General features: G+C 39.8%; 1 protein-coding gene across 1 annotated transcript in view; it reads left to right on the top strand.

Moving 5' to 3' along the window:
• Positions 1-10868: 10868 nt before the first annotated feature.
• dusp3a (dual specificity phosphatase 3a) overlaps positions 10869-25959 on the top strand; it is a 16751-nt gene continuing 1660 nt past the window's right edge. The window contains exons 1-2 of the mRNA XM_034860406.1: positions 10869-11189; positions 21348-21580. Coding sequence (XP_034716297.1) covers positions 11005-11189; positions 21348-21580 — 418 coding nt within the window. The 5' untranslated portion in view covers positions 10869-11004. The remainder of the gene's footprint in view (positions 11190-21347; positions 21581-25959) is intronic.

Here is a 25959-nt window from a genome sequence, read left to right as displayed (position 1 = left end):
CACACACACACACACACACACACACACACAGAGAGGGACACCAGCAAGGGCCTGAGAGTGCATGAGAAGTCCTCATTCAACAGAAAAATAAAACATTGTTAATTTAGTGTTTTTGAGATAATTTACACTATTGTCCATAATGCATTACAGTAATGTCCAGTAAAGGCTTGTGCAAAATAAAGTTGCTGACCTTTTTAAAAAAAAAAAACTGATTGTGTGTAACTGTGTCTTATCCTATCTCAAACCTCCTATCTTATTTTTATTTAAGAAATCCTAGCTATGATCTCTTTGATTCATCAAATGAAATACACCTTATCATGCCTGTATCTATGTTTAGAATGCATGCTCCTCGAGATGGACAAGCCATAATATTAATGGATTTCACTTTTCACTGGTTAGCTATCTTGCTACCATGGACAAAAAAAGACAAATTCAAATCCAAAATGAAACGTCTTGGCAGTCGATACATTTCCATACATGGTCCTGGAAGTTTAAGGAGTCATAATACAGTTTAAGTAGCCTTTAACTCATGAAATTTGGGTTAATATTGTTCCCTATCTTTATTCTTATGGATAGACAGAACAAACAACAGTGCTGCTGCAGTTTTTTAGCAGGTTTGTTTTTATATTTTTACATTTAATTCCTAACTTGGGATGGTTTTGTTTCTGTAACTTAATGTAATGAGGCCACGGTGAATGTGAATGTGCCCTCATTTGTTTAGGTTTTTCATTTACTTGTCACAGTCCACATCGGATATTGTCCTATGAAGAGTCATGTGAACTTGAAAAGATGTCAAATGGCAAAACTGCATTTCCCCTGTGTAAAAGTGGGGAACATACGTTTGGATGCGTTTATCTGCCACACTATCCCTGCAAACCCTACAACCCTCCTCTGATTTATGATGCTGCAGAACAGAACAATATGGCAGACTGCCTGGATTTGTGTCAGCGCTGTAGGGGAAGCAATAAATCTATTTACACTGATCTTGACACAAGATCCTCAGTCAACCATGTTTAAGACTTCTCAGGATTTAGAGCATTGCATTGGATGCAGGTCACCAATCAATCGGTCCAGTGGCCTGACCACACTTGGTTTTCTGTGAACAGTTTTCCATTATACTTCCTGTAAGTAGTGACACAGAGAGCAAATTATAATTGACCACATTTGGCACACCAGTCCTGCCAAAATTGAGCATTAAGTAGTACATTAAACAGAAATTACATCAGCAGCAGTGACACGCTGATCTACTTCCCTTTGGCCACATGTCAACACGTCTCGCCAGCTCCAACCAGCTCCGTAATAGTTTGGGTCTTAAGCTAAAAGTGGACTAATGAACACGGTCCAAAAAACTGCACACAGCCATGAGCTGGATCATACAGGCTAGTTTTCAAAGCCCCTGAGGAACTCCATTTAGTGGATTTGTAGTTTTTCTGTGGCAGCCATGACAACCTTACCTGATGCGCCAAATGGTTTGTTACAAAGAACCATCTGAGAAGCTGTCATTGGAAACTGTTCGGTAAACGGCAGGCTCTTTAAAAAACTGAAAAACAACTGGCAGGTAATTGGATGAACCATCTGTCCATCACTTCCGTCATGGTGTAGGCAGCACCGATTGTTTTCATATTTCTCTCTACTGACAAAACTCCACATTTACAAACAACAGAGCTTCATGTTGGAATCGACCAGACTACTCCTTTAAGGTTACTTGAAATCATTACTTAAATAATTTGTTGATGTAAATACTTTTTCTTTTTCTTTATGCCAGTATGATTTTAAAAACAACGTATTCAATACATTCTATTCAAATAATCAAAAGGATAAAACTAATCTTAAAACACTGAAGTTTCCCAAAGTAATGTTGTGCTGCATGAAACACTCAGGTACATTACAGGTAATAATTACCTATTTCCAACCTGATGATTAGACTCAACATTCTCGGTCTTGGTCATGGCACAACAATGAATGTAGATAAACGTGAACATGATATTAGCATAAGCATGATCTGTGCACTGCATACTTAAGCTGATCATTACAAACAACTAATGTGATTTAGTAATTAATATGGTTTTTAACAAAACCCCTTGTAACCAACAGTTTACTTACAACAAAGGAGAAACAGTTTCACATTTTTGTACGTATTGATCCTCTCATTTAACACTCTGCAGGAAAGAAAACTATTTCTTGTATTTGCTCAAATCCAGTCTCCCAAACTTAGCATGCAACAAACACATGAGCCCACAGGTGATCTAAAGCTTATAGTTGGTCGGGTAGTCATGGATTTACTTGTTCTCTCTGTAACCATTATCTGTGTAATGTTCAGTCATTGTGACATGACATGATCTGGCAGGCTTACATAACAACTGCTGGGGGGCATATATGAATTTCATATCATCACAATGACGTCACGAGTTGTGGATTCACTGGACTGTGCTTGTTTCCTCCAAACCTCCTCCAAGTGATTAGTGACCCTGTCAGCTCAGACAAACAGCTCGTCTTGTCTTTATGCCCTCAGACTCTTTTCCTGGGGGTAATTATTTGATCACAGATTACCTGAGACGACACAGGGGAGCTGTGGTAATCCCATTAGCACTCTCTGTTGTTGAAATAACATTAAGCTCGATCACGGTTCAACAACAAGGCCATTTTAAACCAGACACGGCTGTAAATCGCATTTCAGAAAATGGGAGAAATCCTTTCCTCAAACATGGCACTCTGCTTATAAGAGTGAGCTTTGTTTGTGGTGCAAAGTGTTTGTTATAGAGGGAGAATGTTATCAGTTCCCCCACATGTTAAGCTTCTAATCACTGTAAACCTGTTCTGGGCAGCTTTTAAACGTGTCACAGCCTTGTTTTAGTGAACTATAGAAATGGGTTATGAAACTGTAAGTTAGAGTGAGGAGAATCCAGTCCAGTATGAACTACAAGAAGCCTCTAGTCTGTTTTATAGGTTTTATAGGCGTAATGTGAAGGACCCTGCTAAATAATGCATTCATGTGCCTGGATTATAATGTTAATAATTTAGATGATTGGAGAGGTATCAAAGAAAGAAGGGTTATATAGTTGCCCAGTCATCTTAGAGAAGTGCTGAGTGCTGTTAGTTCAATGGCTGATTTGTTTAACAATAACCCAGTGTATGATGATTGATTTGAGGTTTTGAGTGAGACATGTAAACAACTATTGGATGGACTGCTATGAAATTTGGTTCAGATGTTTATGTTGCCTGCAGGATGAATTGCAGGAAGAATCTTTGTTGACCCTCTGACTTTTCATCTAGCGCCACTAACAGCAAAACTACTGACATTCCCTTCAGCCTCTGCTCCACTTTTTGTTTGGTGCTAATTAGCTTGCAAGCTAACATTTAATGTGCTTAACCCTTGTGTTGTCTTCCTGTCAACCATGAAAAAAACAAGTTTTGGTCAATTTTTGTTAACATTATTGCTTTTTTCCCCACATTTTTGTCACTTTTTCAATGTTGTGGGTGCTTTCTTTATGTTTTTGGTGTTTTTCCCCAATTTTGTTGATATTTTTAATGTTGACATTTTCAGCGCTCATGTTGAAGGCCCAATTTTTGTGAAAAGAAAAGAAATTAACTGAAAACGGGTCAGTTTGACCTAAAGACAACATGAGGGTTAAGTAATAATCGCAAGATGTGGTCAGGACGTACAGGAGACGAGACACAGGAGGTAATGTACATGTAACCCCTGTATTGTTCTTATAAGACCTTCCACATTTATGCAATAAACATCCAAAATCAACTCTAAATTCTCTGTTCAACATGTCGGCTTCAGACCTTTTGTCTGACCATCGGTTCACCAAAGGTCATTTTCCTTTCATTGAACAACTTGTGAGGCTCTTTTTTAAAGTTTATATTCCTACGTATGTAAAACTTTATGGTGTGTGTGAACATGTCCTCATTACGTCATCAGTGTTATCTGTAAGATTTTCACCGCAAAAGCTAGAAGTTAAACTATTTCCAAGTGTTTTAATTTATTGAAATTGAGAAGTCATTTTTCAGGCAAGAGTTTCAAAATCTAACTCATTCCAACCTCTTGAATTTTTACAGTTTTTTGTGTTATGTAAATTGATTAAGCTTAGTCTCTTTGGGTTTTTGGACTGTTGGTCTGACTGTTGGTCCTGATGGAAATTTTTGACATTTGTTGGATATTTTTACTAAATGTCACTAATTGAGAAAATCTTAGACTGATTAAACAATAGAGAAATTCATCTTATAAATAGAAACTATACTGGTTTCTATCGGTTGAATTATTTTAAATGACCTCTTCTTATAATTTCAAACTTATAATTATATTTTTCAGTAAACTGCAGGCTTTCATTTTAATTAACCACCAAGGAAATACAGACTCCGACTAAAAGGTCACTCCTTGACCAAGCGCGGCTCTGCATTTAAAAGTCACATCAGAAACGAGCTGACAGCCCAGACTGAAAATGACCTCCCCCCCCAAAAGAAAAGCACCCGAGGTCGGGACCTCTTCTTTCGGCTGTGAGATTAATATGGGCGCAGAGTGACCACCCAGAAGAGTGGTCAGCCAGGCCAGAATCATCAGTACACTCCAACTAACAGACCAGACGGGCCCGTTCACACAGAATAGACGCATGTACACAAACACTGGGACGGAGCCAAGTCATTTCACAAATCCTGTTTCCCACTGGGAAACTGGTTTTACCATTATACTTAAAAATTCTTTGCGCTATCCAAAGGCGCCAGCATTTAGGTTACACTCCTCTCCTGAAGTTGTATCAAGGTGGCCAGTCAGGCAGATGGTTGTTGGATCAACTGTTTGACCTCCCTCCTCCTACACAAACCTCTATTGTTACATATCCTCTGACATAAGACAAATAACCTTCTACTGACTGGCTATAAAAGCTTCTGGCTAAAGCCGGACTGAGTAAGGGTCACTGTGAATAAAAGGAACTCAGATTGATTGAGACGCACTGATTCTGGTATGAAAAGGGCTCAACGCTAAAAGGCACCACGTGCAGACTTGCATTACAATAGAGCAAGCAAGTAGAGAGGCAGCTTTGAATGATAGAGTACAGCACATGCAGAGACCATCTGGATAATTCAGCTAAAGGTTGCCGTTGGGTAGAACTCTTCCATCTAGAATTAACAAGAAAAGAGAGAAATCTATGAAACGCGTTGAGCTGGTTTTATTGGTCGCTTTTAAAGTGCTCATATTATGCTCTTTCTCAGGTTCCTAATTCTGTTTAGAGGTTATATCAGAATAGGTTTAATTTTCAAAAAACACCATACTATTGTTGGACCGCTCATTGCTGCAGCTCCTCTTTTCGCCCAGTGTGTTGAGCTCTCGGTTTTAGCTACAGAGTGAGACGTCTCACTTCTGTTCTGTCGTTTCTGGGAGTTGCACATGCGCTGTACCTAGGTAAGGACTACTAGCCAGTCAGAAGCAGCAGCAGAGTATGACGGCGTGCCACGCATTATAACGTTTTTTTATTTCCCAAATAAAAGGTACGTTTGATTTTGATTCGATGGTTTGCAGTTTCTAGAGCGCTGCTTACTGTGCTCCATGGCTGCAACACAACAAGCGCCTGTCGGCTACGGAAACCAAAACTTGCTCATGTTAAATTTGGAACCGATGATCGGATTTGAAACAGAATCCTCCAAACGATTTCAATAAAGAAAAGATTCCGATGGAACTACCAGGACGAGTAGGAATCTGTTCTCGATGCCCAGTAGAGGTACTTTGAACTATCTGGGGAATGCTTGACAAAAATCACCAGGCTTCTCTTCTGTATAGATGTTTTGGTGACAAACGTGCGGAAGATAAGAAATATTTAACCCCTTATAATCCCTTCCACTTTTAAAGAGAGAAGATGTGAAAGCCCAATTCAAATTAGTTAGAAATTTAAAATTAAGATAACACAGATAATACCAAATATTAGTCACAACTGGGGTGCTTTCCCTGCCTGTCACTGGTGGCTGATTTGCAGAAGGACTCAGGTGGCGGTTGTCCAATAAACTGGTCACGCTGCATCATGACGCAGAATAAGGGAAAGGAAACTGCCAATAAAAATGCTACTAACTCAACGTTGAGTGTTGTGTTCTTTGATCCAGATGAAGCTCTTGGTGGTCCCCCATTCCCTTAATTGATCTATTCCGCTCTTTTATGTTGCATTATAAGGCCTGCTGCTGTGCATTGTTTCTTTTAAATTGGCAATAAAAAAAACTGCTGAACAGAAAAGAATAATTTAAACTACATTTGAGGATGGTGCAAATGATTACTATATGCAATACAAAAGGTTAAAGGTCGTTGCACTGCACAGAATAAACTCAAATTACTTGACCTGTTGGCTAAGCCACGCCCCCTTTAGTTAGTTTGGTTGCACCCTTTATGTGTGCACAATGATCTTTGGAAATATGAATACAAAAATGAAATGCTATACTTCCCCCCCCCCTAAAAAAATAAATGGGTAACAATTTAATGTGGCGTGATATTAACATTTTGTGCAGTGAATTAGTGTCATTTTCCCTTCACTTACAATCAGCACACACACACACACACACACGCGTGCACGCTCACATTGCACAACAGGGAGCTCAAATTTTGTTCTACAAGATCTGTTGTTGCCATGGTATTGCACTGCATCTCCTTACATTGCCATGGAAACACAAAAATGATGACTGGCATGGGGCTTTAAGTGAAGTGTGTCAAGAGCATCAGTCAAGTCGAACCAAATTCATGTGTATCACATAAAATGTCTCAGCGGGATTTCCACCCCGCCAACAGCAAACAGCTAACTCGACCCCGTCATCTAGAAGAAGGCAATCAAATAAAATCATTCATCACAAAAAACTAAAAAAAAGAGGCTCATATAGTCCGTGAAATGCCATCTATCTAGTTGATACCTTTTAATTACTTTTAAACACCGGGGGAAATTTTTCTTGATTTCTCGATAATTTACATTCACTTCTGCAAACTGTGTTCTGATGCAGGAATCAAAGACTTCACTTAAAACACAGTTCAATGAAAATGATGCTTACTTTACACAACATTTAAAAAAGTTGACATATATTCTCCAATTGAAGTAAAACAAAGTTTGTTGAAAATTGTACCAATCTACTGTAGCTCAGTGTAAATTCTTTCAGGAAGACCTAACTATGAATGGATGCACTCCTAAATCAATTCAGCTGTTGTCCTAATGAATGTGCAGTTTATCATGCTGTGTAAAACTGTTGCATATCTGCAACTAGTCTCTCCTGATTGAAATGTATCTCAGTGTAAATCCTCTCAGGAAGACCTCAATCTAAATCAGTGCTCTGCCTAACTCCAATCAGCTGGTGGAGGCGTTCACCTTCCTGCTAAACCAATCAGAATGGTTGCACAATGGCAAGGGCCAATCACAGAGTCACAACCCTGTTTTAAATATTTGTTTCTCTCTCTGTTATTCAGCTGTCGTTGCAGGCAAAGAGTGCAACCCTCCACCCCCCACTTCCACCTCCAGTCCTCTACTCCAGCTGACCGGACCGGAGTCTCCTTTGGTCTGGTCTTCGGGCTCCCTAGCCCCCCCCCCCCCACCCCCACCGGTCTCTAGATTCCATCGGGGGAGGGGGGGGGGGGGATCTGATGGTTCTCTACCCCTATATACAGACATACAAAAGAATTGTACAGCAATGGAGTCTAATGGCCAAAGACTTTGTACATCTTATTTGAGCTGTACAATAAACCAAATTTGTATATCTGCAAACATGTCTCTCCTGATTTAAATATGAAACTGAAAAGGACGGAATGCACCTGAGGAGTTGAACATATTTTGTAAACTTCTCATTCAGCAGTCACTCCCTAAATGGGGATTTAAGCCCTCTGTTGCATGACAAGTTAAATACACCTCAGTGGGATCATTGTTTATTTACTACTTATTTTTCATGGTTATGAATATTATTAAATTCACTTTGCCTCCTAAAATTTGTTTCACATGTTAAATTGTGGTGCCAGTGTGTTGATTTGATGGACATGCGGCTCCATCTTGTGGTTGTAAATATAACAGTATTGCATGCTGGTTGATCAGTTTTACAACAACATTAATTCACAACATTAAGACCATATCCAACTATAAAATGCCCTCAAATGTGTCAATATTACTGTAACAAATCAGTTTATTTAGATACACCTGTTCTGAAATTTCACATAAATGTCATCTGTTTTCAGATTTGCAATATTACCATCTCAGTGACAGTGACATCACCACCATGAGGCTGAATACATTTCCTACTGAAGCTGCTGACAACTAGGGGCGGACATTGGAGACATGTCCATCAAGATGTGGGAAATGTGTTCATTTAGAGTTGGCTAGAAAGGATTTACTCCGGCTGTAAAACTAACCAAGAAAATTGCAGGTGTAGGCCTACTGGTTTTTACCTTTTCCATCTTTTTTTTTTTTTTTTTTTTTTTGTCTCATGACAAAAAATTTTTTTTTGTCTCATTTTCTTGTCATATTCTTTGAATTCCTTATCCTGACTTAGTTAAACTTAAACTTAAACTAAACAAAAAAGTAAAATAAAAATTATATATATTCATGCATGATTCATTTTATTTGAGGAGAGCTAGCTAAATTAGTTCATTATTGACCTGTGCGTTTCATAGTTCAAGGCAACAAGTACACCCATCTGAGTGTTTCAGTTCTGCTCCAGCACAACCAACATTCTCAGTATTAAGACACAAATCCTAGGACTACTTGTTGTGGGCCCTGCATAAAGACCTTCCAAACTGTCCTCATATCTTCACATATTTCCCTCAAACAGCTGATCTGTAAAGCAAGGACATATGGGTAAGCTATTTATGATAGGTTACCTATTTTGTTTTGAATCCTAATTTTAGGATGTTACGAGCCACACTTGAAGGCAGCATGCTACCCTCTATTGTTACTACTGTCCTCCTCGGGTCCAGCTCCCGTCTCCTGAGTGTCTGACTGCCGATGGGGTGTGTCTGCTGGAGATAGTGGAGGAGACAGGCATCTGCGTCCAGTGAGCCACTTACGACGGAATCGAACCGGAAGTTGCACGATTTAGTCTTTAAAATAAAAGCTTCTGTCATTTATATTTCAAATGGGCTATAAAGAAAAACTGACTGAGTACATTGTAATGTAAAACAATGACTGCAGCTAAAAACAAATAATATAAATGTAATAAATTACAAAAGGGCATATTTCTGAATTGTATAATTTATATTACTGGATTGTAATCAATGACGCATTAAAATGCTACTTTAATGTTGAGCAGATGGGGTTTAATTGAAGTACTTTATACACTCAGCTAAAGGATTATTAGGAACACCTGTTCAATTTCTCATTAATGCAATTATCTAATCAACCAATCACATGGCAGTTGCTTCAATGCATTTAGGGTTTTGGTCCTGCAGACCATCTCCTGAACTCCAAACTGAATGTCAGAATGGGAAAGAAAGGTGATTTAAGCAGTTTTGAGCGTGGCATGGTTGTTGGTGCCAGACGGGCCGGTCTGAGTATTTCACAATCTGCTTGGTTACTGGGATTTTCACACACAACCATTTCTAGGGTTCACAAAGAATGGTGTGAAAATGCCTTGTTGATGCTGGAGGTCAGAGGAGAATGGGCCGACTGATTCAAGCTGATAGAAGAGCAACTTTGACTGAAATAACCACTCGTTACAACCAAGGTATGCAGCAAAGCATTTGTGAAGCCACAACATGCACAACCTTAAGGCGAATGGGCTACAACAGCAGAAGACCCCACCAGGTACCACCACTCATCTCCACTACAAATAGGAAAAAGAGGCTACAATTTGCAAGAGCTCACCAAAATTGGACAGTTGAAGACTGGAAAAATGTTGCTTGGTCTGATGAGTCTCGATATCTGTTGAGACATTCAGATGGTAGAGTCAGAATTTGGCGTAACCAGAATGAGAACATGGATCCATCATGCCTTGTTACCACTGTGCAGGCTGGTGGTGGTGTAATGGTGGGGGGGATGTTTTCTTGGCACACTTTAGGCCCCGTAGTGCCCATTGGGCAGGGTTTAAATGCCACAGCCTACCTGAGCATTGTTTCTGACCATGTCCATCCCTTTATGGCCACCATGTACCTATCCTCTGATGGCTACTTCCAGCAGGATAATGCACCATGTCACAAAGCTCCAATCATTTCAAATTGGTTTCTTGAACATGACAATGAGTTCACTGTACTAAAATGGCCCCCACAGTCACCAGATCTCTACCTAATACAGCATCTTTGGGATGTGGTGGAACGGGAGCCTCATCCCCTGGATGTACATCACACAAATCTCCATCAACTGCAAGATGCTATCCTATCAATATGGGCCAACATTTCTAAAACGTGCTTTCAGCATCTTGTTGAATCAATGCCACATAGAATTAAAGTAGTTCCAAAGGCGAAAGGGAGGTCAAATACAGTATTAGTATGGTGTTCCTAACAATACTATAGGTGAGTGTATACTGCTTGATAACTTTATCTAAAAATGGTATCATACATAATTAATAGTTTTGTAAATCTAAAAATCTAAATCTGTAAGTAACTGAAGTTGAAAAATATTTTTAGTGAAGTAAATGCCTATATATTTGCATAAAATGGAAACACTAAACTATCCCACAAGTAGCTCTACCTCAAAATGGTAGCCTAGATGAGTAATTTTAGTCTAGGCCTACTTAGTTTCACCACTGGCAATACGGATATTGGGGTTTTATGATTCTATCCATTGCTTTTTTCACGCCTTTATTACCACATTCATTTAGACCATTTCAAAATGTGTTTATTTTGAAAGTATTTGACCGGAACTACCCATTACAACTCCGTCGCACTTGACATTAATAGGAGAAACTGTAAAAAAAAAAAAAAAACGTTCCCGCCTCTTCATCAGACAAGTAGACAACAAGACAGCTCGCGCACGACTCACTTGCGAATGTAAAATGCAGATGAATACACGAGTCTGGAGCTGGCTGTTATCTAACGTGAGTTAGGAGGGGAAAAGAAGAGCCATGAAGAAACACCTGAGTCCTGCAAAACAGCAGCTGCAACCCCCGGCAGATGCCCCGGCTCCCGGCGGCGAGGTTAACGTTACCTACCAACAACTCAACGAGCTCCTCACAAACGGCAGCGGGTTCTACAGCTTACCGACACAACACTTCAACGAGGTCTTTCCCCGAATATACATCGGTAACGCGTGAGTCATTCATCATTTCTGCATTATGCTGTCGCGCTGACGGTTTGACTCAGACAGGTAAGGATGTATGTGTTTAGGTGCTCGCGCCCCATCCACCGAGCAGACGCCACAGTGACAACAGCGTCGCGTGTCCAGGCTAGCATGAGACAAGCCGTTGCTTTGGTGTCTCCACTATCATCATGGAGGAAGCGACAGCCTGTTGTTGTTGTCGTCAACAAATTGGCTTGTTTTCGAAATTTCAGCACCGGGAATGTGCCTCAGCAGCTAGACAGGTGGACAATGTAACGTAATAATAGCCTAATAATAGTATTTTGGAGGCATAAACGTGTTTCCCTTTAATTTATGTAGGCTCCACACGCCTGGTTTCACATATGAAGGACGGTCACAAAGACCCCCTTTCCTCAGTGATTCCCTCCATCACTAGCCTTACTGCCATGTAATCACGTCTTCATTGAGCCGCTCCCAAATAAATATTTTAAGTGTAAGTGTCAAAACCCATTAATGATAGTATAAGTTTTTACGAAGAAAAAAATGGGCTTTGTTTTTCTGAGAACGTGAATAACTTGTGTAGAGATAAAACCTGTTGTGATGCCACCCAGGGCTGAATTGTCATTTACTGCGAGTAGATGGCACAAGAAAAGCCATTCTCTAATTTTAGAGAGGAACAATCACTCGATTTACTCGATTAGTCTATCAACAGAAAACTCATTTGCAAATATTTTGATAATTGGTTAATAGCTTGAGTTATTACTCTCCCTGTTAGAATAACAGTCAACACAATTTCCTTTGGCGGCAATCCAAAAAGAAAAATGATGAAGTTCCTTATCTCATAAAACAAAGAAAAAACATAAAGTACACATTTCTTAATGTATTATGTTGCTATGAGACAAATAACTAGCTGGTGTAGAATTTAATTTCAACACCTGTATCAAGCAGTGAAAGGTGCTGAGCACACAAACGCATGCATACATTGTATAGCCTACATTATGTATTTGTATATTAAACATGGCAGAGGAACCATAAATCCATGGTTGTTGGTTGACTGGATGCTATTGGCTTTGTAATGAACATGCCAACTCTTCAAGAATTTACAGCTCGGTGTTCCAGTAAAACCAGTTCTTCTTGCACAGATGTGTACAGATTATGTATGAGATGTATTATGTGCAAATACAAATAAACCGCATTCCTCAATTTTGTCATTAGAAACTGATATGCAGATCATGGCAGTCGCAATTGATGGGTTACTGCTTGTAATCCGTACTTTGATAATGAATAAGCATAGTTAAAAGTTGTCATGACGACCGGGTTTTGAGCCTTTGTGTGTAAGATTCTTTCACCAGTTTAATTATATGACCTATATATGTATAGCCCGACCGATACTGGATTTTTAAAAAATATATATATTTGGTATATATCGGCTAATTGTTTTATGTTAGAAGAAGCACTTTATCACTCCCTCAAATAAAGCTGGGCGATATGGAAAAAAATCAAATATCACAATATTTTTCACCAAATACCTCAATATCAATATTGTAGGGTTGACAATTGGTGCTTTCAAAAAATACGCACGTAATGAGACTTTTTAATAAATAATCATCAGTTAGGTTGATATAATGACTAGGTGGGTAATAATAATAGATAATAGAAGAGTAAGAACAGTCAGTCTACTGTGAAGCAGCCGTAAAACCATGGAAAGACCATACTTGTGCCATATCAGGATATTACAACATTCCAAAATGTAAGACGATATCTAGCCTCATGTGTCCTCATAATAGAGACATATTGCCCAGCCACGCCCTCAATGGGGAAAATCAATCCAGCTTTTACACTCTGTTGTTTTTACAGTAAACACATGCACACAGAGGATCCATAGACATGCAGCAATGGAGAGGTGTCAGAGCAAAGGGACTGCCACATTGTCATCATTTCAAGCAGTTGAGGGTTCAGTACTTTCCTTAAGGACACCCGGGCAGTGCCCAGGAGGGGAACTGGCCCCTCTCCTGCTACCTGCCCGAAACAGGGGTAGATCCATAAAGTGTGTTGTTGAAGCCAAAACATCTCGATCGCCCCCTGATGGCTGTCTGCAGTTTAGTTCACAAACCCCGCCCTCTCCATGTTAGCCAATGGACCAGAGCCGAACTAAAAAAGTACACGTCATATAATTTTCATTTAAGGTAGTTCAATTGTTTTGTTTTTAGTAGTTATTTGGTGCTATTAAAACAAGGTGAAACATCACGATTAACAGCTGGGACTGACTTGCAATTGGTCGGATTGGTGTATGGGCGGGACTTTGATACTGCGCTCCACCGCCCGATCACTGCTGCGCAGACTCTGGATCCAAAATTACAAAATGGCAGTGGCCGTATCCAAGATATTTTGGCTTCGCTACTCGATGTAAGCCGAGTGCAGATGTGAGTCGCGCATGCTCAGATTTAAACGGTTTACGGCATAACGTGTCATACTGAAATTTGTGAAATCAATAATAATAAACTTTTCTCATAACTAACAACGCCATTCAAGTGGCAGCCTTTGTTGTGTTTGATTGCATACTTGTAGCCAGCAGTGAACCAACTTTGTCATATAGTTCCATTTTATTGACATTACAGGAGTCTCTAGTTAGCATCTTGTAGGCTACTCGTCGCAAAGTGATGCATGCACAACTCACATCTGCACTCGACTCACAATGGGTAGTGACAGGGAGGGCGTGGAGATGCGTCGTCCATCTTTATACAGAGTCTGTGGTATTTTTAGGCAACATGTGGGGAAAGATACCCCAAAATATAGTAGATGAACCATCTTTAATATAAAAAATACAGAAAACAATTTCTTGTCTTCTGCAAGCAAATAAATCTTAAACGATCCCAGATGTTAGAAATCATGTTTAGGTTTCGAGTGTCAAATTTGTCGGAACAGCCAGCGAAGAATAAAAACCGTTCCAGGAAATATCTTTTGCTGTGCTGTAATGTAATATAAGCTTTTACAGAGCAGCTCTTAATCTCACTCTTATGGATTTGTGATGGAGAACGGATTCAGGGATGCCCCTGAGAAACATAGTGTCTCTGTGTAGCCCATCATTTGGCTCCAGTCACTGCCAAGAGAGTGGTGGAGGAATACAAGCACATTACTGTACCTCAGTGCTACAACAAAATCAATCTGAATATGCCAGTCTGCCCGGGCCAAGTCTGCAAACAAAGTGCTGGCAGTCGTATGCAGCCGAAGCTGATCAGACAGCGCTCTGGGTTTGAAAGAGAGACTCTAATGTGCTTTGAAGAAGAGAATTTAATTTCGGATGAGTAAATTGTGTTCTTTTATAATCATCCAAAGAAGCATTTCCTTTACTCTCTTTTATCAATGACCATGTTCAGTATGGTGGGGTACTCATTTGATTTTTTTTTTCACCATTAAGGCACATCATAGGCAGTCCACACAAGTTGAAAGGGCAGCGAATTGTAATGTGTGATATTACAAATGGCCCAGGCAGGGCGAGGTGGTATTGATTGTTGATGAAAGCCTGCACCTTGTCTGCTATGTCCACCAATGGGACCCACTAAGCCTTTAGGCTGATGCATCCTGTTTATTCGTTGTACCTTGTTACAATTATGTAGCCGGCAATCATCGATTAGACAGACTTAAATTAGAAAAAGAAGCTGTGTCCTTGAAAGTATTCATTAATGTCTCTTCTCACGGGATCCCACCCATAGGGAAATTGGGCTGTGACCTATTTGAGGTTACGATCTATACTTTAAAGCAACAACCGGGACAATATTAAATATAGAATTGTTCTTCTGGCACTCATGAAAATAAATTATAGCTTAGTTAATAAAAGTTCCAATTGGAATATATAACCCAGGATGTTTAGGTATTATACAGTAAGGATGTGTCGGAAATCACTTGTTCACTTCTTCAATATTAGACACTCCATAGTAAGCAGTAAATTAAGATTTTGGAGATCATATCAGACAATCATAGTTGTTTTGCGTCACTACTGACAGCTGTAGAGGTGCTCACAGCGGTAATTTTCACATCTATGAAATGCAGAACGTTGCATTGTGGGATTGTTGATGGTACTATATTCAGACATACCTTAAATATAGTGCACTATACTATATATTAAATAGAGTGATTTCAGACATGGTTTAACTCCCAGGTGTGGTTTCATTGGATTTAATTGGCAGTGGTCTGGCAATATGAGCGAAAACCCCTCCACTGTCATCACATTTTGATTCACATGTTGAAGGTAAATTGGGATGGTGCTGTTCCAATGTTCTTGTAGAAACCCTTCAAAGTCACTGAAGACTTAGCTGTGCTTACCTTACACAGTGGGCTCTAACAAAAAACCAAAACATAAAAAAGTAGAACCTGGCTCAGCTGACGCCATCTTCCAAGGCGCTTCGGTTGTGAATCATATCCATGCACTGGTGGATAACTTTGCAATAAAAATGCTGTTTTTTTGTGTTCTTTTTACTGTTTGCCTCACAATTGTCGCAACAAAAAAAAGAAAGTTGGCGCCATGATAGCTTCCCCGCATTGTAAAATCGTTTTATTAGAACATTACAACCCACTGTGTAATGTTTTTTGCGTCTGAAAAGCTTTCCAATTCACTGATCTATTGCTTAACTTAGATTGTCTGACTCTTACTTCCACAGCCTTGTGTTGTTTTAACGCAGGGCTGCTTTCAGTCGGGATGCTTGCTAATAGATCAGTCGAAACTCCAAATCAATTTCATTCTCATCAAACCTTTCTGTTTCCCTGTATGCATCTTTATTTGTTATATTTTCTGTACTGCAATATGATACACACTATCTTAATTGCAATTTAAATTACATGTCCAGATTTTATCTACATAAACCGTTAGTATTCGATAGTTAATATTCTCCTAAAAGATAACTAATCATAGGACAAAGCAATGAATTATCCAGAAGAGGGAGGGGGATGGAAAAAGTGATCCAGGCCCATCCAGATGAACCAGGACCACTGCAATAATACAATAGTTTTAAAAATGATCGCATGTGAGTGATGTCAAGAACGCCAGGCACTTTGATGAACTAGTCAGAAAAAGGTTCCCATCCCTTAAATGTGTTATGAGTGTATTTTCCAGAACTCACACCCCTTACACTGTTTTCTTATCGGTCGTAGTCTGCACTATGAACCCACTGTGTGCGGCTCAGGGACACACTTAAGGTGTGGTGTGTTTGTGTTGAGAAACACTTTGGCTCTTTGTGAAGCTGGCCTTTAATAATGGATGTTGTGGGACTGCAGATCCCAGGGTGGAGGAGGCTGGGACAGGGCAGGTAAATAGGAAGGGAGCCATTGGCTGTGAACTCGCTTGAACCAGATTGGTGCCTCTGCATTGTGTTGTGTAAAAGTACAATAAATGTGAAAAGTGCTGCTCGAGTACATTCACTTCTCCCACACAGATGCACATTTGCATTACAAGTTCTCATACTGTACATGTATACATTTACTCAACCGTTTATGGACATACAATGGCTTGAATACGTTTACACACCCATGCTAAAGTTGATTAAAAAGATGAATAAAAAAAAAACACATCTTTTGGAAATTGATCTTAAAGCGTACAATTAAAAAAATATTAGGAGAAGCCAACCTTTTAAGGACACCAATTCACTTTGTGAAAATAAAATAACCCCATATCATCACATACGTAGAGATTGGTTTTATTTCAGTTAGCCTAATAGCTGGTTTGATTTGCATTGAGAGATGATCTTATGGAAAGTTCCCCATGCCGATCTCTATGTATAGTGAAGTGTATGTGATGATGTGGGGGGGGGGGGGTATTTTAATTCCGAAGGCCAAGGGAACTTTATCAGGATGCATAGTATCCTGATCCATGAAATAACTGGCTGTTAAAAATAAAAATGTGCCTGCCTCTATGGGAGTTTAACGTAGGTGGGTGTATACTTATGCCCCCTGTATTTTAAGGAGGAACATTTATTAATCTGCTATACATTATTCATTCACAAAGAATTGGTGTCCTTAAAAGGTTGGATTTTCCCCATTTTTTTTAATTAAGACATTAAGATTAATTTCCAAAAGATTTAGCATGGGTGTGTAAACATATTCTAGCCACTATACCTCTAAATAAACACAACGTATTCGGAATAAAATACTATATATAGGAAGTCTTATTAGTTTGGAGTCTCTGCTGACATAAACAGATGGTGTCCTCCAATGGTCACAAAGCAAACTGGTGGCAGAGAGGATTTTTTTAAATTAGTTGTTGCAGGAGGAGTTTTCTCTAGGGAACTGTCCAGGGTCACCTAGCCGCGCCTCACAGCCTCATACACAGCACTGTCAGGGGGATTTATCCTTCTTTGGTCTGAAAGTAATCTCTATAAACACATTAGAGCCCGACCGATAAAGGATTTTTAAGGCCGATACCGATACAAATATTTGGTTATTAAAAAATCTGATATGCCGATATCTCGGCCGAGATTTTAAAAATCCAGAAACATGTAGCAAAACATAAACAGATTTCCCTAACATTAGTTATTTGTAGTTATTGAAATTCTCACAAAAAAAAACACGATAATTTGTTGGTCATAACAGAATAGAGGAACATCAAAATATATTAAATAAAATGTATAAAAATACAAACTTAAGATATGAAACTTAGTCTTTTGAACAAAAATAAATAACAAAAAATAATAATCCAACAGTTGCCAGCTGCTGCCTACAGGGACGTTGTAGAGCGCCCTCTGGTGGACAAACTATACAATTCCCACCACTCATAACATGGTTGACCGTCCGTTTTTATTTTATTTTTGAAATATTCATCAGAATAATTTAATTTTTATTATAAATGATTTTGATGATTTTTATTTGGCCTATAAATGGTGATACCGATTGGGAAATGCCTAATATTGGCCCGCCGATATATTGGCCAGGTTCTAAAACACATATCGGCATATTAATGCTGGACAACATTTTAGTATCGGAAACTTTCTGGTTTCAGTTTGCTGTCCGAGCAGTATTGATAAGTCATGTTTGAGCAGGCTGTGGTTGCATTCAATGCAATGAGAAGGAATGCACTGGCCAGACAGGAAGCTCGGGATCTATCAGCTATCCTCTGACGGCGATTCAGCTTCTTATTAGCTGCTATTTATCTGCATTCATGCCTACTGTAGATCTGTTTAGAGATCATTTTTCTCTCATCTTTAACTCCATTGTCAACCTGGGATTGAACCTGGAAGAGGATGTCTTGGCCCAGCTGTATGCTCGCTACACCAAAAATCTTGAAATATAAATCTCCGGAATCCATAAATCAGTTTATTTGTTCCTTATTTTTCATAAGACAACTTACATTTCAAGGACATTTACCAGCAAAACCCAAAGGCTTAAAGGTCCCATGACATGCTGCTTTTTGGATGCTTTTATATAAACCTTAGTGGTCCCCTAATACTGTGTCTGAATTTAAAACATATATCTTTGCATACCGATATGTTCAGGTCCTCTCCCCTGACCAATCGGTCTTTCCTAACCTTAACCGCTTGAGGTCAATGTCTAACCCCAACCAATCAAGTTGCTTCGTAGGGCGGGACATAACAACACAGTAAACACAGATTTGGTATAAATACAATATTGGGCATCTTTTATAAATGAACAACTTTTTTTTAATTGCATTTAATAGTGAAAGAGGTAACACTAGAGAACAGAAGATTTGTTAAATACAGTACACTGTTCTGAAGTGATGGTTTGTGTCACTATTAGCTGTAGAGCAAAGAGAGAGAACAATATGGGGCAGTTTTTTGTTGTTTAAAACATAAATTCTGCACACCTAATTAGTGACACTAAATGTTCCATAAAACATACAAAAGAAGCATTTAATTCAAAATCAAGGGCAGTGCCTTCAGCCAGGTTGAATCGTAACAGTGTACACAGGCATTGGGCCAGGCAGGCTGGAGCAGCCAAAACCCAGGATTGCTTTGTTATGGTTTGTTTGTTGTGTATAGCCCTAATATGCATAATTGTTTCCTACAAACAAAGAGCAGTAGTGCAGGAGCAGAGCAGATGGATTGTTTCCTCAAACTTGAGTGGATAGGGGTGATGCTCTTTAACCATGTCTATCTTGTCCTGCTTGAAAATGTATAAACATTTTAAATACTTTGTTGCATGATATTATTTTTCCCCTTTGTAATCCATTGTTTTCATGTTTTTTCTTCTTCTCCTGCCTCCTTATTCATTACTTTATTTGAATACAAAATTGAAACTTCTTACTTTGTTTTAGAGTGACATTTGTTTGTATGCACACAGCTTTTATCAATAGGACATGTAGACATAACAGTTTTGTTATCATAATGCCCCCTGAGTGTGTGAATCTATGCTAGTAGTTGTAGTGTTGTGGTCCAGTGTGGCCATATCTCTCCGGTACGTGAGCTGTGTTATTCCCTGAGTAAGCACTGTGAGTCTGGACAATTCTGCCATTCGACTGTGGCCACGACAACTTTAACGTCTATCAGGCTTTAGACCCTTGTTAATTCACTTTCTTTGGATTTTTGTAATGGGCATTTTTTCTCTATTTTCTGACATTTTATAGAATAAATAAGTCTAACAGGACATCCAACATGAAAGGCAGCAGATTCACAAGTCTACCTGCGCAGGTGGTTAAACTCATGTTTGGCTTGATTGGACCTCTTCTCACACCCTTATATGGCTTTTTTTCAAGGGGAAAAGAACAGGTGTACACAATCAGAGTAATCAACTCTGCTCAACCTGAGCAGAGGTCTAATCAAGCACAACAAGTGGAAACACCTGTGTGGGCCTTGGCTGTGGGAACTCGTGATGGACATTCACTTTTCACTACATTTTCTAGATGAAATGACACATTAAAGCAATTTTAAAGAATTAAACAAACACACACACACACAAACACTGGCGCACACACCAGACTCCAGCCACTAAGTCAATTCTGTTTACTGGTAGCTAGCGTTTACCTCAGGATAATTAATAAGCTAGTAAGTGGTGATTTGTTTTGTCAGCTAGCCTTCCGAAAGATGAAGAACAATGAAATTAAATGTTAACCGATCATTAATTGTTGACCAGCACGCAGGAAAACGGAGTCTCAGTCCACCTGTCAGGGAGGCTCGGACACATTTTCTACACTCTGTGTCTGCGTACAGCTGTTAGCTTTTAACGGTTCATGTTGTGTACATTGTTGGACAAATGCAGCCACTTTCCTGAAACCGCAGTTCAAGTCCCCATTTGGATCAAAGTATGATGGTAGCTGGAGAGGTGCCGGTTCACCTCCTGGGCACTGGCAAGGCGCTCTTGAGCAAGGCACCAAACCCCCAACTGCTCGGGGTGCCTTTCCCTGGGCAACCCCCCCACACTCTGACATCTCTCCATTTAGTGCATGTATAGATATGGAGCATGTGTGTGTACTCCAGGCCTGCGTGTAATGTGTGTAATAACAACAGAGTGAAAACATTGGAATTTCCCCTTGCAGGAATAATAAAGTACACATTATTAATTAACAAATTGCTTATTGAAATTAAAACAACAAAAAATAATTATTTCCAACATTCTTTTTTTAACTAATTGAACAAACATTGACCTGAACACAGAATGCACCATTCAAAAAAAGTGATTGCTCCATTTTGAAGTGTAGTTTTTTACTGATACTCTCCTTCAACTAACTCAAAAAATCACAGTTTCTCGTAATGTGTTTATTGCGCAATTTGATCGCAATGACGATAAAACAAACTCTTTATTGAGCAGCCCTAGTGAAAATACAGATTTGAGTTCTGTTTTAAAGCAACAACGTGCTGATGTGCTTTATACAGCTCCCAGCAGATAATAAAGTTGGGGAAATAGTATTTGGCTGTTTATCAAGAGATGCTGTGATACTGCCAGCACCGTGTTCACTGAAACGCAGGTAGAGTGGTTGTGAAAGATGCAACCTACATTATTAAATATCACTTTAAAATAAATTCTGCTGACACGCTCCTTTGCTGGTATTATAAGTGCTGTTATTTGTCTTAGATGGCTTGTTCTGCTGCTCTGTACTCAAAGTTTTATTTCAACATCAACAGAGGCACTTTATGCATTTTTACTGGAGTGCAGACTTGTCACAGACATCAGCAACTTGCTGAAGTGATTAAATGAATGTATTTTCCCACTCTGATCCTGCACACCCAGGTTCGTGGCCCAGAATGCAATGCGTCTGCAAAAACTCGGAGTGACACACATCCTCAACGTGGCGGAGGGCACGTCCTTCATGCATGTCAACACCAGTGTGGAGTTCTACGCCGGAACGGGCATCACGTACCATGGTATCCAGGCCAACGACACGGAGCAGTTCAACCTCAGTGCCTTCTTTGAGGAAGGGGCCGATTTTATTGACAAGGCCCTTGCACACAATAATGGAAAAGGTGAGTTTATTTTGACCTGTGAAGTGTGAGAGGCGGCGATTTTAATGTTGCGCTGTTTAGGTGGTCTGATTGGTCAACTGGGCTAATGGGCTAAACCATAAGAACAGACACGATCAATATTTCAAATTGGCATTGGATCACTACTTGTATGCAAAAGTGGAAGTTGGATGAACAAACAGATGAAACAGATGTTGATAAAGTTTCCTTTTGGGGACATCATTTAAAATTGGGGAAAATTTAAAGTTGGAAAAAAAGGTTATCATTTGCAATATACGGCAGAACATTGCAATATGTTTAAAATTGCAATAATACCATATTGTGAAATTAGTATCATGAGGATATATTGAAAAGCCTCTGCTACTAATTAGACCTTATTCTGAATGTAGCATTTTTTTATTAAGATGAGGGATATGTCTGTATTATTCAGGTTTTAGGAGCATTCTTTAGACATTTATGCAGTGTATCTGGAATATGCATCTCAAATTGGGACTTTTACCACAGTTTACAGCCCCTTGCCCTTTTACGGTCAGCTCTGTGTGTTGTACACAAACCAACTAGCCAGTGTCACCGGTGGAAAACTTTGAAAAAAATCCTATTTTAATGCAAATAAGCCAAATGGCTCCAATCGTTCTACTTTTCTATATTTTGACGTGATAAACGACATGTGAGGGATTTGACCCATTTCAAGCACAGCCGAGAATTGGAGTATGCACTGCTGAATGGGGTTGGGGATGGTGCAGTGGATATGACGCAAGCCTTTGGTGTGGGAGATCTGGGTTCAATTCCCACTGTGATACATCAACCAATGTGTCCAAGAGAAAGACACTTAACCCCTATTTGCTCCAGAGGCTTGTGGCCTCTGACATACTGTACATAGCAATTGTAATTCGCTTTGGATAACAGCGTCAGCTAAATGAAAAGTAATGTTATGAACGTAAACCTGAAAATTACTGGAATATTTAATTTCATTTGCCGTACAAACAGCATTTCTTCGGAATAATATCAAAAAACGGAAATGTTTAAACGTAGTCAGTGTTGCGTCCGTAGCTCGTTTCAGTTGCCCCCATGTCACGTTGTTTCTTTAACCCAGTTAAAGTAACGTATGATAATGGCTTTCATTGATTGAAAACTTTTGGGAAAAGTTTAGTTTCAAAAAATAAAACAGGACATCTAAAGCAGAATGTTTTGTGCATCTTCACTCAGTATGACTAATAAACTCCACTGTTGTAGGAAGGAACTTGTTTTGGTGGAACATGTGTACAGATTGGACAGATATTCTAGCTAGCTGTCTGGATTTACCCTGCAGAGATCTGAGGAGAAGTTAACTAAAGTCCTCAGAAATCCTTTCAGAGTTTAAATTTCCAACATAAAGAAAGGGGAAGGTAACGGACATCAGTGAAAAGACATGCATCTGGCGGATTTTCCTGCAGTACCGCAGCAATCCCAGAAGTGTAACGTCGTGGATATGGACTACAGTACGGCCCAAATGAGCATAAATGTTGAGCGGATATTGGCAGAAAATGTTATATCACTTGTTATGCACCAATGACATTTGAGCGTATATGTCAAAGCAAGATCAAAGGGGAGAACAGTGCCATTCTTACGTAACTAGCTCCCACTTAAAATGAATTTGTCTCCATATGTTGAGACATGAAAACAAGCTCCTCTTGTTACTTGTCTAACAAAGGATACACAACTGAAGACATCTTGTAATGATTCTCTCTCTCTCTACGTCTCATTGCAGTGGATCTTAAAGTGAACACAGGAGATAATAATGAAGGCCTTGAGCATCTCAGGCTAAATCTGACACACTCCTGAGCCCTGCTCCATATTCCATTATCAGATCATGTTAAAATGTTCCATGCATAACACACCTGTAGCACCAAATCCACCTCATTGTCTCCTACAATGTGTTAAAAAGGCGATATGACACTTTTGGACTCGGAAGCAGAATAAAACAATGAAACAATGTATGAAAAATGGTCACAAGGAAGTCTAAAATTAGCTACTTGATATATCTACGAAGTCCGGTGTAGTGTATTTTAACATCTCCCATGTCTTGTGCAGCATCTTGGAAAGCAGACTATATAGACTGAAAGAACAATCAATGCCAGGAGTTATCTACCCCCCCTCCCCACACACACACATACACACACACACACACACACACACACACACACACACACACACACACACACAAAAATCTTTCCGCAGCTTAGTTAGTGTGGTGAAGCATGTATTTTATAACATGGATTCATTATCAGCCAGTACACAGAAGCCTCATGATTCCCAGACAGTTTGGCAAAGGTTCATCAGCACCGTAGTAAATCAGGAGATAAGAGCGACTGTAACGAGGACTTTGGAGGAGAGCAGAGCATTGGGAGGATGAGGGAGGATGATAGAAAGGTATTACCTCTACTCTGCTGCCTGGTGCTGTAGTTGGACATTGTGCAACATTATATTTGACATGTTCTGACCCCACTAGCTGCAAGCTCCAAAAAGGTCACAGGTCCGGGATTTTAATGAGGAACTGCACCGATGCATTTTAGTCATGTCTGCCATAATGAAGACATGAGGTTACTGTGTGTTACAATAAGTGGTCATGTTGGTCATGTTTAAGCCTTCGCCTCTGATTGGCACTTTGCCCGAGGAGAAAGTGCTGTACTTGCACTGTTTGGTTGCCATGACCTTGCAAGTCATTCAGTACGTTTACAGACCAATATTCCACTTCTATTACGAATACGACAATATTCTGAAATGGACACGGGTCACGTAAACAGCAAATACATGTTGGATATTCAGAACAAGGCCCTATTTTTCAAATATATATCGTTTTCCAATCAAGACGTGGGATATTCTGGTATTATTAAGGTTTTAGAGTCATTCTTTGGATAAGTATACAACGCAAATGCGGAATATGCGTCTGAATCGGTGGTTTTACCGCCTGTTTACGGCTTACGGTCAGCTCTGTGCGTTGCTATGGTTGCTTTACACAAACCGGCCAGCCACACAGTTTGCAAGGCTTCAGATCTGATAAGAACTAGAAACACGGATACTTTTAAACATTATCAAAGACTTGGATTTCCACAGGTTTTTGGATATGTGCACACATCGCTACGCCAACCTTTTCATGTAGTTGGTTTAAGGAATGAAAGAGGGACGCTGTGTGTGCACGGGCCAACAAGTCCGTCACCGCTGGTTAACTTGAAAAAGATCGTATATGTTGCACGGCTTTATGTAAACGACAATTTAAGTGGAATATTCACTTTCATAAGCTATGTAAACAGCTGAGTCAGAATATTGGCTTATATAAGGGTATAGTCATACATACATAGTCATGTATTAATCGGCTATATCTGATAGGCTCCTATATTATTTATTTGCGTTATTTCTTAGCTCATGCAATAGGTCAAGGCGATTGATGAAGTACATTTTAAAGAGCACTTTCTGATGGACCACAGGGAAAACTACTTCAAACTGCCTGCGCTTATAGATGTTACATTTTGAATTTGTGCAGGTCATAACAGTTTGAAGATTACATTGTTCTCCATGTTTTTCCAAATTTCAAAATAGGAATTGACAGCTCTACTAGTGAGTGAGTAGTCTCGCATTGCCAGACCATCCTTCACTGCGCTGCAGAGGAGAGTCTGGCTAGTCCACACAGCATTTCAGGATGGCAGAATAACGTGCTCTGGTTTATTGGGATTTCTTTAAACCAGTCGTCTTGGGTGGCGCTTAGTGCCAGACGGAGCAACGGTGCCTCTACAAAATAGCCTTGTTTTGGTGGAACATGATCTTGTTAGAAAAAAGTTGTTCAGATTGGACAGAAAGTCTAGCTAGCTGTCTGGATTTACCCTGCAGAGATCGGAGGAGCAGTTAACCATAGTCCTCATAAATCCACCGGAATTTAGAACGCCAACACAAAGAAAGCAGAAGGTTACAGCGGCATCCCTGAAATTCAGACGTTGTCGACATAGACTAGTGAGTGAGTGATGGAGTGAGCAAATGAGTGAAGTTGTGAGCCAGAAATCATGCGTGTCCAACAAGAGGATACAGTAGAATCAACATTGATCTGTGGTGATTAGATGTTTAAGAGGTCATTTTATGGAGGGGAGGGATAGAAGGAGATTATACTACAGAGAGGAGAGGAGAGAGATGTTGGGGGTAACAGAGGGACACAAAGAGGTGTTGGGTTTCAAATAAAGTGCAGACTCTGCAGATCTGACCGGAGCCCGGCACATCAGCTACTCTGTGAAGCTTGCCAGCTCAGGTCCCTCATGGGGTTTATGGAAGTGTAAGATTCAAAAACAGACATCTCCATCTCCATCCATCCATCTTCGACCGCTTATCCGGTATCGGGTCGCGGGGGCAGCAGCTCC

This window comes from Etheostoma cragini, chromosome 21 (genome assembly GCF_013103735.1).
Source record: "Etheostoma cragini isolate CJK2018 chromosome 21, CSU_Ecrag_1.0, whole genome shotgun sequence".
NCBI classification, from domain to species: domain Eukaryota; kingdom Metazoa; phylum Chordata; class Actinopteri; order Perciformes; family Percidae; genus Etheostoma; species Etheostoma cragini.
This window is presented reverse-complemented; position numbering and strand designations above follow the sequence as displayed.